The following is a 15,639-nucleotide window of genomic DNA, read 5'->3' on the forward strand; positions in this document are numbered from 1 at the left end:
CAGTAATCTAGTTTTGCTGTCATCCCCACAGTAATCTAGTTTTGCTGTCATCCCCACAGTAATCTAGTTTTGCTGTCATCCCCACAGTAATCTAGTTTTGCTGTCATCCCCACAGTAATCTAAAAAATAGGTTTTCCCCAAAAATATCAATATGTTTTATTTTACCTTACGAAGATGGAGACGTTGTCAGTAAAGGTGGTATTTGGGAGCATATACAATGTCAGGGACTTTCTGTTCTCTTTGCGTTATCAGCCGGGCACTGACGTTTTATTAAAGGATGTGGGTATGACCACACAGTTTTCTATATAATACAAATATATCACACATGATCAAATATCATCGTACTTGTTCCTCCTCTGTATCTCATAACAGACTGATCTTGACTTCATGGTTTCTCCTCTGTATCTCATAACAGACTGACCTTGACTTCATGGTTTCTCCACTGTATCTCATAACAGACTGATCTTGACTTCATGGTTTCTCCTCTGTATCTCATAACAGACTGACCTTGACTTCATGGTTTCTCCACTGTTTCTCATAACAGACTGATCTTGACTTCATGGTTTCTCCTCTGCACCTCTGCATCTCATAACAGACTGATCTTGACTTCATGGTTTCTCCTCTGCATCTCATAACAGACTGACCTTGACTTCATGGTTTGTGTATCTTTTCCTCCCAGGGAATGAAGGCAGCATCTTCCAGATCGATGAGGAGACGGGGAACATCTCCATGGCCAAAGCCGCAGACATAGCAGGCCCAATAACCCTCACTGTCCTGGTAAGAGATGTCTTTTCAATCTGTATTTCCATGTGTACTCAATTTCTTCTTTTGGCATTTAATCGATTGAAAGCTATGATTGTGTTCAACATTGAAATTGATCTTCAGATCATGGATCTTTTCAAATGATGATGAATGAGATGCATTTTTCTTACTAGAACATAATTTTGGGTTTCAGAATACATTTTATAAACATATAGTTCATAAAGTAGCTATAGACTTCTAAAAGTCACTAATATAAAATACATTGTGGTGACTTTTTCTGATCCCATTTGGGTTTGAGAAGAATTCTAGTTTATGATATAGTAATCTGGAAACCCAGAACCAAATCTTGCGTGTGCTGGTCATGCTATTTGATATTTATATTAACAGTCTGTCACAGGAGACTACAGAGAGCCAGCAGCATACCACCCTGCATCCCACTGCTGGCTTGCTTCTGAAGCTAAGCAGGGTTAGTCCCTGGATGGGAGACCAGGTGATGTTGGTAGGAGGCACTCTTTCTTCTTGCCTAAAAAAAAGATCCCAATACCCCAGGGCAGTGATTGTGACACTGCCATTTGTAGGGTGCCATCTTTCAGATGGGACGTTGAACAGGTGTCCTGACTCTCTGTGGTCACTGAAGATCCCATGGCATTTATCGTAAGAGTAGGGGTGTTAACCCTGGTGTCCTGGCAAAAATGTCCAAGCTGTCCCACATACCATCATGGCCACCTAATCATCCCCAGCTTACAATTGGCTCATTCATCCCCCTCCTCTCCCCTGTAACTATTCCCCAGGATGTTGCTGTAAATGAGAATGTGTTCTCAGTCAATTTACCTGGTAAAATGACAGAAAAATACAAGGACTAGACTACCTCCCTCTCTCTACTAGATAGACCACCTCCCTCTACTAGACTTAATTACCTTAATCACAAGGTGGGAGTTAAAACAAATGTCCAATTAAGACCTAGACAACAGGGTTAGGGGAGTTTGGTAGAAAATGACAAGATGATGTTTTAATACTGTTTATTCATCGACTAAGGTTTCTCAGTACTCTCTCTTCTGTGTCTGTGTGGCCTGAGTTCGGCCTCTGGGGCTTGGCGCTGGCATTTGATTTATGATGGCTCGCTGATAGAACCTACAGCCTGCATTACATAGTACAGAAACGCCTGCTCATTCTATGAGGTACCAGGAAGGAGATGTCTCTGGTATGGATAGCTGATGAGAAGAACCTGGTCTTAGGGGCCAAACCCTGCTTTCTATACAATTGGAACAGTCTTCACAGCAAATGCTATCTGGCTCGGGGATACTACTTTCTCATATACCAAGCCTCACCTTTTGACCCATTCCTTTCTCATATACCAAGCCTCACCTTTTGACCCATTCCACACATCTGCTTCACACTTATTAAATGTCTATTATTTTAAGATTTAACATGTAATGCGCCACATGTATAAAATATATCAGCCAATTCCTAAGGGAAAATATACATTTTGATGGGAGCTAAAATATACTGCTCAAAAAAATAAAGGGAACACTTAAACAACACATCCTAGATCTGAATGAAAGAAATAATCTTATTAAATACTTTTTTCTTTACATAGTTGAATGTGTTAACAAAATCACACAAAAATTATCAATGGAAATCCAATTTATCAACCCATGGAGGTCTGGATTTGGAGTCACACTCAAAATTAGAGTGGAAAACCACACTACAGGCTGATCCAACTTTGATGTAATGTCCTTAAAACAAGTCAAAATGAGGCTCAGTAGTGTGTGTGGCCTCCACGTGCCTGTATGACCTCCCTACAACGCCTGGGCATGCTCCTGATGAGGTCCGCCAACTCCTGGACAGTCTGTGGTGCAACGTGGCGTTGGTGGATGGAGTGAGACATGATGTCCCAGATGTGCTCAATTGGATTCAGGTCTGGGGAACGGGCGGGCCAGTCCATAGCATCAATGCCTTCCTCTTGCAGGAACTGCTGACACACTCCAGCCACATGAGGTCTAGCATTGTCTTGCATTAGGAGGAACCCAGGGCCAACCGCACCAGCATATGGTCTCACAAGGGGTCTGAGGATCTCATCTCGGTACCTAATGGCAGTCAGGCTACCTCTGGCGAGCACATGGAGGGCTGTGCGGCCCCCCAAAGAAATGCCACCCCACACCGTGACTGACCCACCGCCAAACCGGTCATGCTGGAGGATGTTGCAGGCAGCAGAACGTTCTCCACGGCGTCTCCAGACTCTGTCACGTCTGTCACGTGCTCAGTGTGAACCTGCTTTCATCTGTGAAGAGCACAGGGCGCCAGTGGCGAATTTGCCAATATTGGTGTTCTCTGGCAAATGCCAAACGTCCTGCACGGTGTTGGGCTGTAATTACAACCCCCACCTGTGGACGTCGGGCCCTCATACCACCCTCATGGAGTCTGTTTCTGACCGTTTGAGCAGACACATGCACATTTGTGGCCTGCTGGAGGTCATTTTGCAGGGCTCTGGCAGTGCTCCTCCTTGCACAAAGGCGGAGGTAGCGGTCCTGCTGCTGGGTTGTTGCCCTCCTACGGCCTCCTCCACATCTCCTGATGTACTGGCCTGTCTCCTGGTAGCGCCTCCATGCTCTGGACACTACGCTGACAAACACAGCAAACCTTCTTGCCACAGCTCGCATTGATGTGCCATCCTGGATGAGCTGCACTACCTGAGCCACTTGTGTGAGTTGTAGACTCCGTCTCATGCTACCACTAGAGTGAAAGCACCGCCAGCATTCAAAAGTGACCAAAACATCAGCCAGGAAGCATAGGAACTGAGAAGTGGTCTGTGGTCCCCACCTGCAGAACCACTCCTTTATTGGGGGTGTCTTGCTAATTGCCTATAATTTCCACCTGTTGTCTATTCCATTTGCACAACAGCATGTGAAATGTATTGTCAATCAGTGTTGCTTCCTAAGTGGACAGTTTGATTTCACAGAAGTGTGATTGACTTGGAGTTACATTGTGTTGTTTAAGTGTTCCCTTTATTTTTTTGAGCAGTGTAGTTAACAAAACTAGAGCCTCTTACTGCCCACAACTTCAATCCATTGCAGTTGTAGCCTTGTTTTATCATAATCAGGGTTACAGCTCTGTCGCAATTTGCCCATCCGTCATGGTTACAGCTTGCTGATTTAAAATGCATTACATGTAGGTAACAGTCCCTTCTGATTAGACTACAGATAATAAAACAAACACTGGCTGTTGTTGACAAGGATATATTCAGTTCATATGCATACTATTAATATTTCATTCAGGGATTGAAATCACGACACCAATCTCAGTAGCCTATTCTAGCAGGCTATTACGCAACACAAAAACGTATTATCTTGAAATCGCCTCGCTATTCATGTTGAATAAATGAGTCTGTTCATTTGAACTGAGCGAGCTGCTAAATCGTTCAGTTTACCTGTTAAAACAAACACCGGCTGCTGTATCTAGCTAAGAAAACCATGGCAACAGTTGAATTACAACCAGAAACCCAGATTTTAGTCAGTAACACAGACCCAATGCTATTGAAATGACAAGTAAATCCCGCAAATAGACCATTTATAATCGTTTGTAGTCTTAACATCTGCCAAATAATAATGACACAATTACCAGTTCGTCCAACATTTGGTGAAATGTTATATGCGCAAAGGGATTTATTTACAATCAGGGTGGTCAAACGAGTAAATGGACATCCACTGATTTGGAAACAGATCTGTCGAGTTTAATAAAAGCGGATTATATTTTCTCTTGCGACATATTGAAATTCCTGTATTACATCAAATTTGCTCCGCAATGACAATTATTTTGATAGAAAACCTACTTAGGCTTTTTACGTCGTTTCAAGTTACGTCGATATTCCATCTGAATTCTCTCTGACTTTATAGAAAAATGGATTATCCGATAATATGTAGCAACTCTTGCTGCGAAAAAGAGAGAGGTTGACAAACTCATTTTCAGGCATTATGGGCAGGTTTTTCCCCCCAAATGTATTACCAGGACGGAGAAAAACCCATTAGCTTTTTATAGTTTTATTGGTTAGGGTAAATCAATTCCCCGTACTTTTACCAAAAGTGAACATACGCCAATCTTTTATTTAATAAAAAAAAAAACTCTTATTTCCCAGAACCTTTAGACAGTCATACAATGGTCAATGCTTAATAACCTTATCTTTATCAAATGATCCATAAAGGGACCACGCTGAACCTTTCAGAATACTTTTTATTAAAAAAAAATCTTATACCCCTTATGTGCATCTACGTATGAGTTTAAAAAAAAAGTTGCATATCATTATTATTTCCATTATTACAAATCTCCGGATCGATTATACTGTAACGACCCTGGGTTTATAAGTGCGGGAATCGACTCTGCCGCTCGGGCATACTTCTGCGGTACAGTCGATATCGCACCAGACCTCGGGCTAGAAGGTCGAGGGTTCGAGGCCTGCTCCCTGCTGTTTCATTACAATACACACATACAATTATTCATTTTTTTATATATATATTCACAGAATCCATCAATAACGTTATAGTCATCTTTTATTATCCTGTAACTCTCATATCACATTCACACTGTACTGTTCCCAAAAAAAACAACTATATTTTATTATTTACATACTATATTTTCACTAATTTCATTAGTCATGGGTATCTCTCAGAAATCCCACAGCCTCGGCTTTTAATCAGTCCTAACTTTCCAGAAAACCTCACCCTAGGCTTTTAGATGGTCTTACTAGTTTAACTAGTCGTAGGTATTCCTATTTCAGAACCCCTCACCCTAGGCTTTTAACTAGTCGTAGTCGTCCCTGTTTCAGAACCCCACATAATTCTCTATTATGGCAACCCGCAGGTCCACATAGATTCACAGCAGCCCCCTTAGGACCCGTGATATCTTTGATTGTTTTCAAGAAACATTAGTCTCACCTATAATTCAGTTGGAAATGACGTATCCATTCCGCTGATGCTCCCAGCCAGGGATCCACTCTTCTCTGTCTAGTGGAGTATGGCTTCCCCAGCTGCATCTAATGCAACTCCCGTGCACGAGACAGCAGATGATAGGTCAAAAGGTGAGGCTTGGTACAGTATATGAGAAAGGAGTATCCCCCCAGCCAGATAGCATTTGCTGTGAAGACTGTTGTAATTATATAGAAAGCAGGGTTTGGCCCCTGAGACCAGGTTCTTCTCATCATGTCCCTGCTGAATGGAGAGGAGGAACCCTCTGATCCTGAGAGGGAATCTGATCCTCATCTATTTGGCCTACGTATATGCGTTACCAAATGACATTTTGATGATACTCAGGAACTAGAGCAAGTTTTTGGGGCAGCAGGTAACCTAGTGGTTAGAGCGTTGGGCCAGTAACCAGCAGGTAGCCTAGTGGTTAGAGCGTTGGGCCAGTAACCAGCAGGTAGCCTAGTGGTTAGAGCGTTGGGCCAGTAACCGTAAGGTTGCTTGATCGAATCCCTGAGCTGACAAGGTACAAATCTGTTGTTCTGCCCCTGAACAAGGCAGTTAAACCACTGTTCCTAGGCTGTCATTGTAAATAAGAATATGTTCTTAACTGACCTGCCTACTTAAATAAAAAAAAGGTTTGTGTTAATGGCACATAGAGTCCATTAGATGTTCCCTTTATAAATAGTGGGATCATGATGGGGCCAAACCCTGGTTTCTATACAATTAGAACAGTCTTCACAGCAAATGCTATCTGGCTCCTTTCTCATATACCAAGCCTCACCTTCTGACCCATTCCACACTTCTGTTGTTTGTCATGTAGACCAAGGGGTTGTATCTTTGCTGTAAAATACCTCTGTATTCTCTGTATGATTGAGCTCTCGGGATCACACTTCAGAGTGTTGGGATCGACCAGCTACATTATTGCAATTCTTATTAAATAAAGGTTGATTGTTTGAAGAATTAACAAAGTCTTTCTCACTTGGTTAGAATTTCCACAACAGGAGTTCCTAACCAATCAATGACCTTAATCACAAGGGGGAAGTAATAACCTGCAGACACTAGGCCCTCGGGGACTGGAGATGGACAATACTCTCTCCCATCTCCCCCATCTCCCCCACCTCTCCCATCTCTCCCACCTCTCCCATCTCCCCCATCTCTCCCACCTCTCCCACCTCTCCCAGGCCTCCCAGGTCACCAACAGGGACCAGTTTGCGGTGACTCAGGTCACCATCGAGGTGCTGAAGAAGAGCAGGAACCCTCCGCGGTTTGAGAAGGAGCGTTATGAAGGATACATCTACAGTAACTCAGTCCCAGAGACCATGATCCTACGAGACAGAACCTCCAACAGACCCTTCAGGGTCAGGGCTAGAGACGAGGACTTTGCCACCGTAAGAGTCAGAAGAGATCAACATTTACATTTGAATCATTTTAGCAGACACTTGTCTTACAATCTCAGTCTGTGTTTGTTCATGGGACCTCTAAATGTAATGTCACGTCTTATATACAGTAGAGACATACTCGTCTGGCACCGTGACAGTCCTAGAAATGACACAATTACCATCAATTCTGGGTAGTTACGCTTCTGTTTGGGATTTGAAACACTGACACACAACTTTAATCAGCTTGTTTGTGTGTGTGTGTTTATTTGTGTGTGTGTATGTTTGTGTGTGTGTGTGTGTATGTGTGTGCGTGTGTGTGTGTGCGTGTATGTGTGTGTGTATGTTTGTGCATGTGTGTGTGTATTTGTGCGTGTGTGTATGTGTGTGTGTATGTTGGTGCGTGTGTGTGTTTGTGCGTGTGTGTATGTGTGTGTGTATGTTGGTGCGTGTGTGTGTTTGTGCGTGTGTTTCAGGGTGTAAACCCAGACATGAGATACGAGGTGCAGTACAGCAGTTATGTCAACGTGACAACCGAAGGGTTTGTTCTTCTGAAGAGGGTTGTGAAGACAGAGTCCTTCGCTCTGCAGGTGAGTGGTTACCAGTCTCATTGTTCTTCTGAAGAGGATAGTGAAGACAGAGTCCTTCACTCTGCAGGTGAGTGGTTACCAGTCTCATTGTTCTTCTGAAGAGGATAGTGAAGACAGAGTCCTTCGCTCTGCAGGTGAGTGGTTACCAGTCTCATTGTTCTTCTGAAGAGGATAGTGAAGACAGAGTCCTTCACTCTGCAGGTGAGTGGTTACCAGTCTCATTGTGCTTCTGAAGAGGATAGTGAAGACAGAGTCCTTCGCTCTGCAGGTGAGTGGTTACCAGTCTCATTGTTCTTCTGAAGAAGGTTGTGAAGACAGAGTCCTTCGCTCTGCAGCTGAGTAGTTACCTGCCTCTTACTAGACTACTATAATTGTTTTGATAAATGTTTTGGTTAATGCTGGGGGGGTTGCAGAGACATTCATAGGCATGATAATAATGTATTTTTCCTTGTGATGTGTGTGTAGATTCGTGCTATTGACCTGTCTACAGGGGAGTTTGGTACAGCGGCCCTCTCTGTCCTGGTTATACCAGGTACGACTTTCACATAGCACCATAAGGGAAGGTTAATTCATAGCAAAGAGAAATGAGCCCTTGATGGTGGACGACTGACTGTTCAGATGATCTACTCCTACCAACAGCAGGCTCTGTACTCTCCATATTAAAGCCTGTATTAGTATACTATGGTGGGGATCTACTCCTACCAACAGCAGGCTCTGTACTCTCCATATTAAAGCCTGTATTAGTATACTATGGTGGGGATCTACTCCTACCAACAGCAGGCTCTGTACTCTCCATATTAAAGCCTGTATTAGTATACTATGGTGGGGATCTACTCCTACCAACAGCAGGCTCTGTACTCTCCATATTAAAGCCTGTATTAATATACTATGGTGGGGATCTACTCCTACCAACAGCAGGCTCTGTACTCTCCATATTAAAGCCTGTATTAATATACTATGGTGGGGATCTACTCCTACCAACAGCAGGCTCTGTACTCTCCATATTAAAGCCTGTATTAATATACTATGGTGGGGATCTACTCCTACCAACAGCAGACTCTGTACTCTCCATATTAAAGCCTGTATTAATATACTATGGTGGGGATCTACTCCTACCAACAGCAGGCTCTGTACTCTCCATATTAAAGCCTGTATTAATATACTATGGTGGGGATCTACTCCTACCAACAGCAGGCTCTGTACTCTCCATATTAAAGCCTGTATTAATATACTATGGTGGGGATCTACTCCTACCAACAGCAGACTCTGTACTCTCCATATTAAAGCCTGTATTGATATGCTATGATGGGGTTCAAGTTAGAAGTGAAGTGGAGTAGAGCTTAGGTACATCTCAAAGGCTATTGTCTGCTGTAACGGCTTGATTGATTGATTGACTAATATATTGGTTGATTGATAACTTGATTGGTTGATTGATATCTTGATTTTATATCTTGATTGATTGATATCTTGACTGGTTGCCTTGACCAACTATTATTTTCCCTGACCTCTGACCCTCTACAGCTGTGGCGGTTCCCTTGCCCTCTGGGGCAGGGTACCGGGCGGGGGACATGGCTCTGCTAGGATTGGTCATGGCAGCCATCTTGGTTCTCTGCTTCATCGTGATTGGCTTCCTGATCTCCCGCCTGAAGAAAGGAGGCACCAACCTGGACAACATAACTGAGGTCAGCACCATTCTGTGAGTTCAGCTCAGAACTGATGCTGCATTCATTACAAGTGGGAAACTCTGAAAATACTATTTGTAAACTGGGGTCAACGAGTTGTATGCGTTGATGTGCTTTAAACTCGTTGAGTAGGCCTGTTGGCTAATGGCAAACAAGCTGCGTAAACCATACACTAACAGCACAGCTATCAGCCTCGCAGACTAATTATAGTGTTCAAAAAACATTTTAATAGATACTTTTCTGCATGAATAATGTTTTGTTGTATTTAACTGCCAAAATTGCTGTTATAGTATGTGACATCAGAGGTCAGTATGTGGGAGAAGTCAGAGATGATAGGTGAGTTTCCCCACTAGTAATACCAGTTGGAGGGCAGTTCATGTGGGTTTCTCCCAGTGGGATGTGACATCAGAGGTCAGTATGTGGGAGAAGTCAGAGATGATAGGTGAGTTTCCCCACTAGTAATACCAGTTGGAGGGCAGTTCATGTGGGTTTCTCCCAGTGGGATGTGGCATCAGAGGTCAGTATGTGGGAGAAGTCAGAGATGATAGATGAGTTTCCCCACTAGTAATAACAGTTGGAGGGGCGTTCATTTGGATTTCTCCCAGTGGGATGTGACATCAGAGGTCAGTATGTGGGAGAAGTCAGAGATGATGGGTGAGTTTCCCCACTAGTAATACCAGTTGGAGGGCAGTTCATGTGGGTTTCTCCCAGTGGGATGTGACATCAGAGGTCAGTATGTGGGAGAAGTAAGAGATGATAGGTGAGTTTCCCCACTAGTAATACCAGTTGGAGGGGCGTTCATGTGGGTTTCTCCCAGTGGGATGCTGGTATTGAGGAAGTTCCGCAGCATGACACTTGGTGAAAGTCCTGTCCTGCAAGTGTTTTTGAAGCGGCCTTAGCCCTAACAGGAAGGTAACCTAGCGTCAGAACTGTTTGTGTTGTCTTGCCAACACCTTGGCAGGACTTAACAAACAGATCTGGGACCAGGTTAGCAGGCTAGCCGGGGCTGTTGGATGGAATAGTGAAGGCTGGTTGAATAACCCTGGATAGGATGAGACGCTGATGGAAGGCCTGTGAGCAAGGCATTTATCCTGATCGAATTGAACAGCTTCACTGAATATTTATGAGTAGTACTTCACAGAAGGGCTCTCTGTGTTAAAGCAGAATAAATGAACCTAACGCTATAGGAAGGCAGAAGCATCTGTGACATTGAACAATGCCTAGAGATCAATGGTGCATTAACTTGTGTGTAAATGACAGCTTTCTCTCTCTCTCTACTCCTCTCTCTAGTGCTTCAGTTTTTAACTCGTAGGACCATTTTATTACTATTATTTATGACTATTTATCTACTTTTATTATTTATTTGTTACTATTTATTCAACCAAATGATATACACAACACATAAAGCCCTTATCCTGTGATCCTTGTACTTGTCAGATTTGACATGGTTGCTGTCCTGTATTCTGTCCTGTCTGTAGTGTTTGGCTCCATGTCTGAAGATGGTGAGACCCCATGGGAGACCCAAGGACACCCTGCAGTACACCAACGATGGCTACCAGGGTACCGAGGGTGATGCCCTGCGCGGCGGACCCAGACGTCCAGAGCCGGTAGACAAGAGGGGCCGAGGTGCTACTGTCCCTGGGGACAGAGGCAGGGCCATCCCCCTGGAGCGACGCCGGAGCGACCGCCACTGTGGCTTCTGCGGCCTGTACGCCAACCACAACCACCATGCCAAGCCCAGCCCGGCCAGCAGCCCTGCTAGGGGAGGGGGGAGAGGAGGAGGAGACAAGGACGGGATGAGGTCCATCCTCGCCACGGGGGGAAGGAAGGAAGGAGGGAAGTCAGTGTGGTTTAAGGAGAACGAGGATGCTTCTGGGATCGAAGTGGAGATCATCCCGGATACTCTGTGTCAGGAGGAGGAGACTGAGGAGGAGGTGTTGGACATGGAGGAGATGGAGGGGGGAGACAGGAGCATGGCTAGCCAGACAGAGATCGATGGTGGGCATGGGGACCAGGAGAGCCATGGAGAGTCTGACTCAGCTGCTAAAGAGGAAAAAGAGAAGGAGGGTTGAGAGGAGACGATATTTGGGTTATATTAAATAGGAAGACGATATCTGGGTTATAGTCTATAAGGAGAGGTTATCTGGGTTATATTAAATAGGGGGAGGATATCTGGGTTATATTAAATAGGGGGAGGATATCTGGGTTATATTAAATAGGGAGAGGTTATCTGGGTTATATTAAATAGGGAGAGGATATCTGGGTTATATTAAATAGGGAGAGAATATCTGGGTTATAGTCTAAAAGGAGAGGATATCTGGGTTATATTCTAAAGGCAGGAGGATATCTGGGTTATAGTCTATAAGGAGAGGATATCTGGGTTATATTAAATAGGGAGAGGCTATCTGGGTTATATAGTCTATAAGGAGAGGTTATCTGGGTTATATTAAATAGGGGGAGGATATCTGGGTTATATTAAATAGGGGGAGGATATCTGGGTTATATTAAATAGGGAGAGGATATCTGGGTTATATTAAATAGGGAGATAATATCTGGGTTATAGTGTATAAGGAGAGGATATCTGGGTTATATTAAACAGGGAGAGGTTATCTGGGTTATATTAAATAGGGAGAGAATATCTGGGTTATATTAAATAGGGAGAGGATATCTGGGTTATATTAAATAGGGAGAGAATATCTGGGTTATAGTCTATAGGGAGAGGATATCTGGGTTATATTCTAAAGGCAGGAGGATATCTGGGTTATAGTCTATAGGAAGAGGATATCTGGGTTATATTCTATAGGCAGGAGGATATCTGGGTTATAGTCTATAGGGAGAGGATATCTGGGTTATATTCCATAGGCAGAAGGATATCTGGGTTATATTAAATAGGGAGAGGCTTTCTGGGTTATATTCCATAGGCAAGAGGATATCTAGGTTATATTCAATAGGGAGAGGATATCTGGGTCATATTCTATAGGGAGAGGATGTCTGGGTTATATTAAATAGGGAGAGGATATCTGGGTTATAGTCTATAGTGAGAGGATATCTGGGTTATAGTGTATAGGGAGAGGATATCTGGGTTATATTGAATAGGGAGAGGATATCTGGGTTATAGCCTATAGGGAGAGGATATCTAGGTTATATTAACTAGGGAGAGGATATCTGGGTTATATTAAATATGGAGAGGATATCTGGGTTATAGTCTATAGGGAGAGGATATCTGGGTTATAGTGTATAGGGAGAGGATATCTGGGTTATAGTCCATAGGGAGAGGATATCTGGGTTATAGTCCATAGGGAGAGGATATTTGGGTTATATTAAATTAGGGGGAGGATATCTGGGTTATATTAAATAGGGAGAGGATATCTGGGTTATATTAAATAGGGAGAGGATATCTGGGTTATAGTCTATAGGGAGAGGATATCTTGGTTATATTCTATAGGGAGAGGATATCTGGGTTATAGTGTATAGGGAGAGGATATCTGGGTTATATTAAATAGGGAGAGGATATCTGGGTTATATTCTATAGGCAGGAGGATATCTGGATTATAGTCTATAGGCAGGAGGATATCTGGGTTATAGTCTATAGGGAGAGGATATCTGGGTTATATTCTATAGGGAGAGGATATCTGGGTTATATTCTATAGGGAGAGGATATCTGGGTTATAGTCCATAGGGAGAGGATATTTGGGTTATATTCAATAGGGGGAGGATATCTGGGTTATATTCTATAGGGAGAGGATATCTGGGTTATATTCTACAGGGAGAGGATATCTGGGTTATAGTCCATAGGGAGAGGATATTTGGGTTATATTAAATAGGGGGAGGATATCTGGGTTATATTAAATAGGGAGAGGATATCTGGGTTATAGTCTATAGGGAGAGGATATCTGGGTTATATTCTATAGGGAGAGGATATCTGGGTTATAGTCTATAGGGAGAGGATATCTGGGTTATATTCTATAGGGAGAGGATATCTGGGTTATAGTCTATAGGGAGAGGATATCTGGGTTATATTCTATAGGGAGAGGATATCTGGGTTATATTAAATAGGCAGGAGGATATCTGGGTTATAGTCTATAGGCAGGAGGATATCTGGGTTATAGTCTATAGACAGGAGGATATCTAGGTTATATTAAATAGGGAGAGTATATCTGGGTTATATTAAATAGGGAGAGGATATCTGGGTTATATTAAATAGGGAGAGGATATCTGGGTTATAGTCTATAGGGAGAGGATATCTGGGTTATATTCTATAGGGAGAGGATATCTGGGTTATAGTCCATAGTGAGAGGATATCTGGGTTATATTAAATAGGGAGAGGTTATCTGGGTTATATTAAATAGGGAGAGGATATCTGGGTTATAGTCTATAGGGAGAGGATATCTGGGTTATATTAAATAGGGAGAGGATATCTGGGTTATAGTCTATAGGGAGAGGATATCTGGGTTATATTAAATAGGGAGAGGATATCTGGGTTATAGTGTATAGGGAGAGGATATCTGGGTTATATTAAATAGCGAGAGGATATCTGGGTTATATTAAATAGGGAGAGGTTATCTGGGTTTTATTAAATAGGGAGAGGATATCTGGGTTATAGTCTATAGGGAGAGGATATCTGGGTTATATTAAATAGGGAGAGGATATCTGGGTTATAGTCTATAGGGAGAGGATATCTGGGTTATATTAAATAGGGAGAGGATATCTGGGTTATAGTGTATAGGGAGAGGATATCTGGGTTATATTAAATAGGGAGAGGATATCTGGGTTATAGTCTATAGGGAGAGGATATCTGGGTTATATTAAATAGGGAGAGGATATCTGGGTTATATAGTCTATAGGGAGAGGATATCTGGGTTATAATAAATAGGGAGAGGATATCTGGGTTATATTAAATAGGGAGAGGATATCTGGGTTATATAGTCTATAGGGAGAGGATATCTGGGTTTTAATAAATAGGGAGAGGATATGTGTTAAAGGCACAAAACAGAAGAAAACAGTAAAACAGGGAGGTATCTGAATATGTCCAGTACGAACGGACCGCTCTAAAGAACATACCCCAGCCGGGAAGAGAAGTGGAGTTTCCATCATCATGGGAAAACCTGATTCCAGAGTGGGATTCTGGAATATGGACATTAGTTCACATAGATTGGAGGGAATTACCCTTTTTGGATAAGTGTGTGTCTAGATTATGTGGCTTCCATCACACTATGGTGAGTTATTCAATATATAAAGACAATTTCCATGAAGAACCACAAGAAGGGGATCAAGTTGGACACAATACTTTTTAACTTGGTATCTTTTAATGATCGTTCTGAGAGTGAATCCATCAAGTCCTTGGGAAAGATTTGAGTATTACTAATGAGGAAAAAAATACTTTGAAAATGTGGACATTTTTTACCACTGAAAAAAAAGTTTGTAAGGAGAACACGTCTACTAAACAAATTGAGGACATATTGTATTCCATTTTTATTTATGTTGGAAGAAAAAAGTATGAAATGTAATAACCTTATTATAGTATGTAAAGTATGTGGATACAAATTCTGACATTTTATACTATTTATGAGTTATTAAGCAGGCTTGTGGTCAATTCAGGAAGTACACGGACATTCCAATTCCCTTCAACACCTTTTAAAAGGGGAACATTTCTAATTAGAATTTGGTTTACTCTATGAATTGACTGGACCCCAACCCTGGTTATTACAGAGATTTGATGAAATAATAAAGTTTGATTGAAGTGACTGATGTGGGAAAATGTACAAGGTTCAATTTTGAAATGTGGTTGTGCTTGAGCAGTTTTTCCTCTTGTTATGTCATTCACAGGCAGATCTTATAGAGCTGTTTATAACCTGTCTGAAATGTCCAGTTGATCAACTACTGGTCATGTTAGCTGGTTAGCCTAACTTAGCCATCTCAAATCTTGTAGTCATCCAGATCACATGACCAGAGGCCTCAACCCCAGTGCCCCCCCCCCCATTGATTTTGAGTCACTCAGGTATCATATGAACACCCAAAGCATGTCAAAATGTGTAGAATTGCAGGAAATGAATTTCTAAAACAGAAAAATCTAACTCCACTAACGAGAGTGGTGTGACCAGTTTGGGGGTCACATGGGTCGCTTGGTGGGGGTTTGTTACTACGTTGGTAAATGACAATATCAATCCTGACCTTTGCCATTTCTGAGCTGAACTTCTGAAACAGGAGTGGAGTGATCCTACTCTACAGCATCTATTAGAAGGGGGACTGACAGTGACATTAAAGAAAGGGGAAC

The 15,639-nt window shown here is 42.5% G+C and overlaps 1 protein-coding gene across 1 annotated transcript in view; it reads left to right on the forward strand.

Moving 5' to 3' along the window:
- LOC115202548 (cadherin-related family member 5) overlaps positions 1-11,437 on the forward strand; it is a 32,248-nt gene extending 20,811 nt beyond the window's left edge. Inside the window, exons 9-14 of the mRNA XM_029766672.1 lie at positions 680-777; positions 6,899-7,105; positions 7,570-7,683; positions 8,149-8,215; positions 9,205-9,365; positions 10,844-11,437. Of these exons, the coding sequence (XP_029622532.1) occupies positions 680-777; positions 6,899-7,105; positions 7,570-7,683; positions 8,149-8,215; positions 9,205-9,365; positions 10,844-11,437 (1,241 nt within the window). The remainder of the gene's footprint in view (positions 1-679; positions 778-6,898; positions 7,106-7,569; positions 7,684-8,148; positions 8,216-9,204; positions 9,366-10,843) is intronic.
- Positions 11,438-15,639: the final 4,202 nt, after the last annotated feature.

This window comes from Salmo trutta, chromosome 12 (genome assembly GCF_901001165.1).
Source record: "Salmo trutta chromosome 12, fSalTru1.1, whole genome shotgun sequence".
Classification (NCBI taxonomy): domain Eukaryota; kingdom Metazoa; phylum Chordata; class Actinopteri; order Salmoniformes; family Salmonidae; genus Salmo; species Salmo trutta.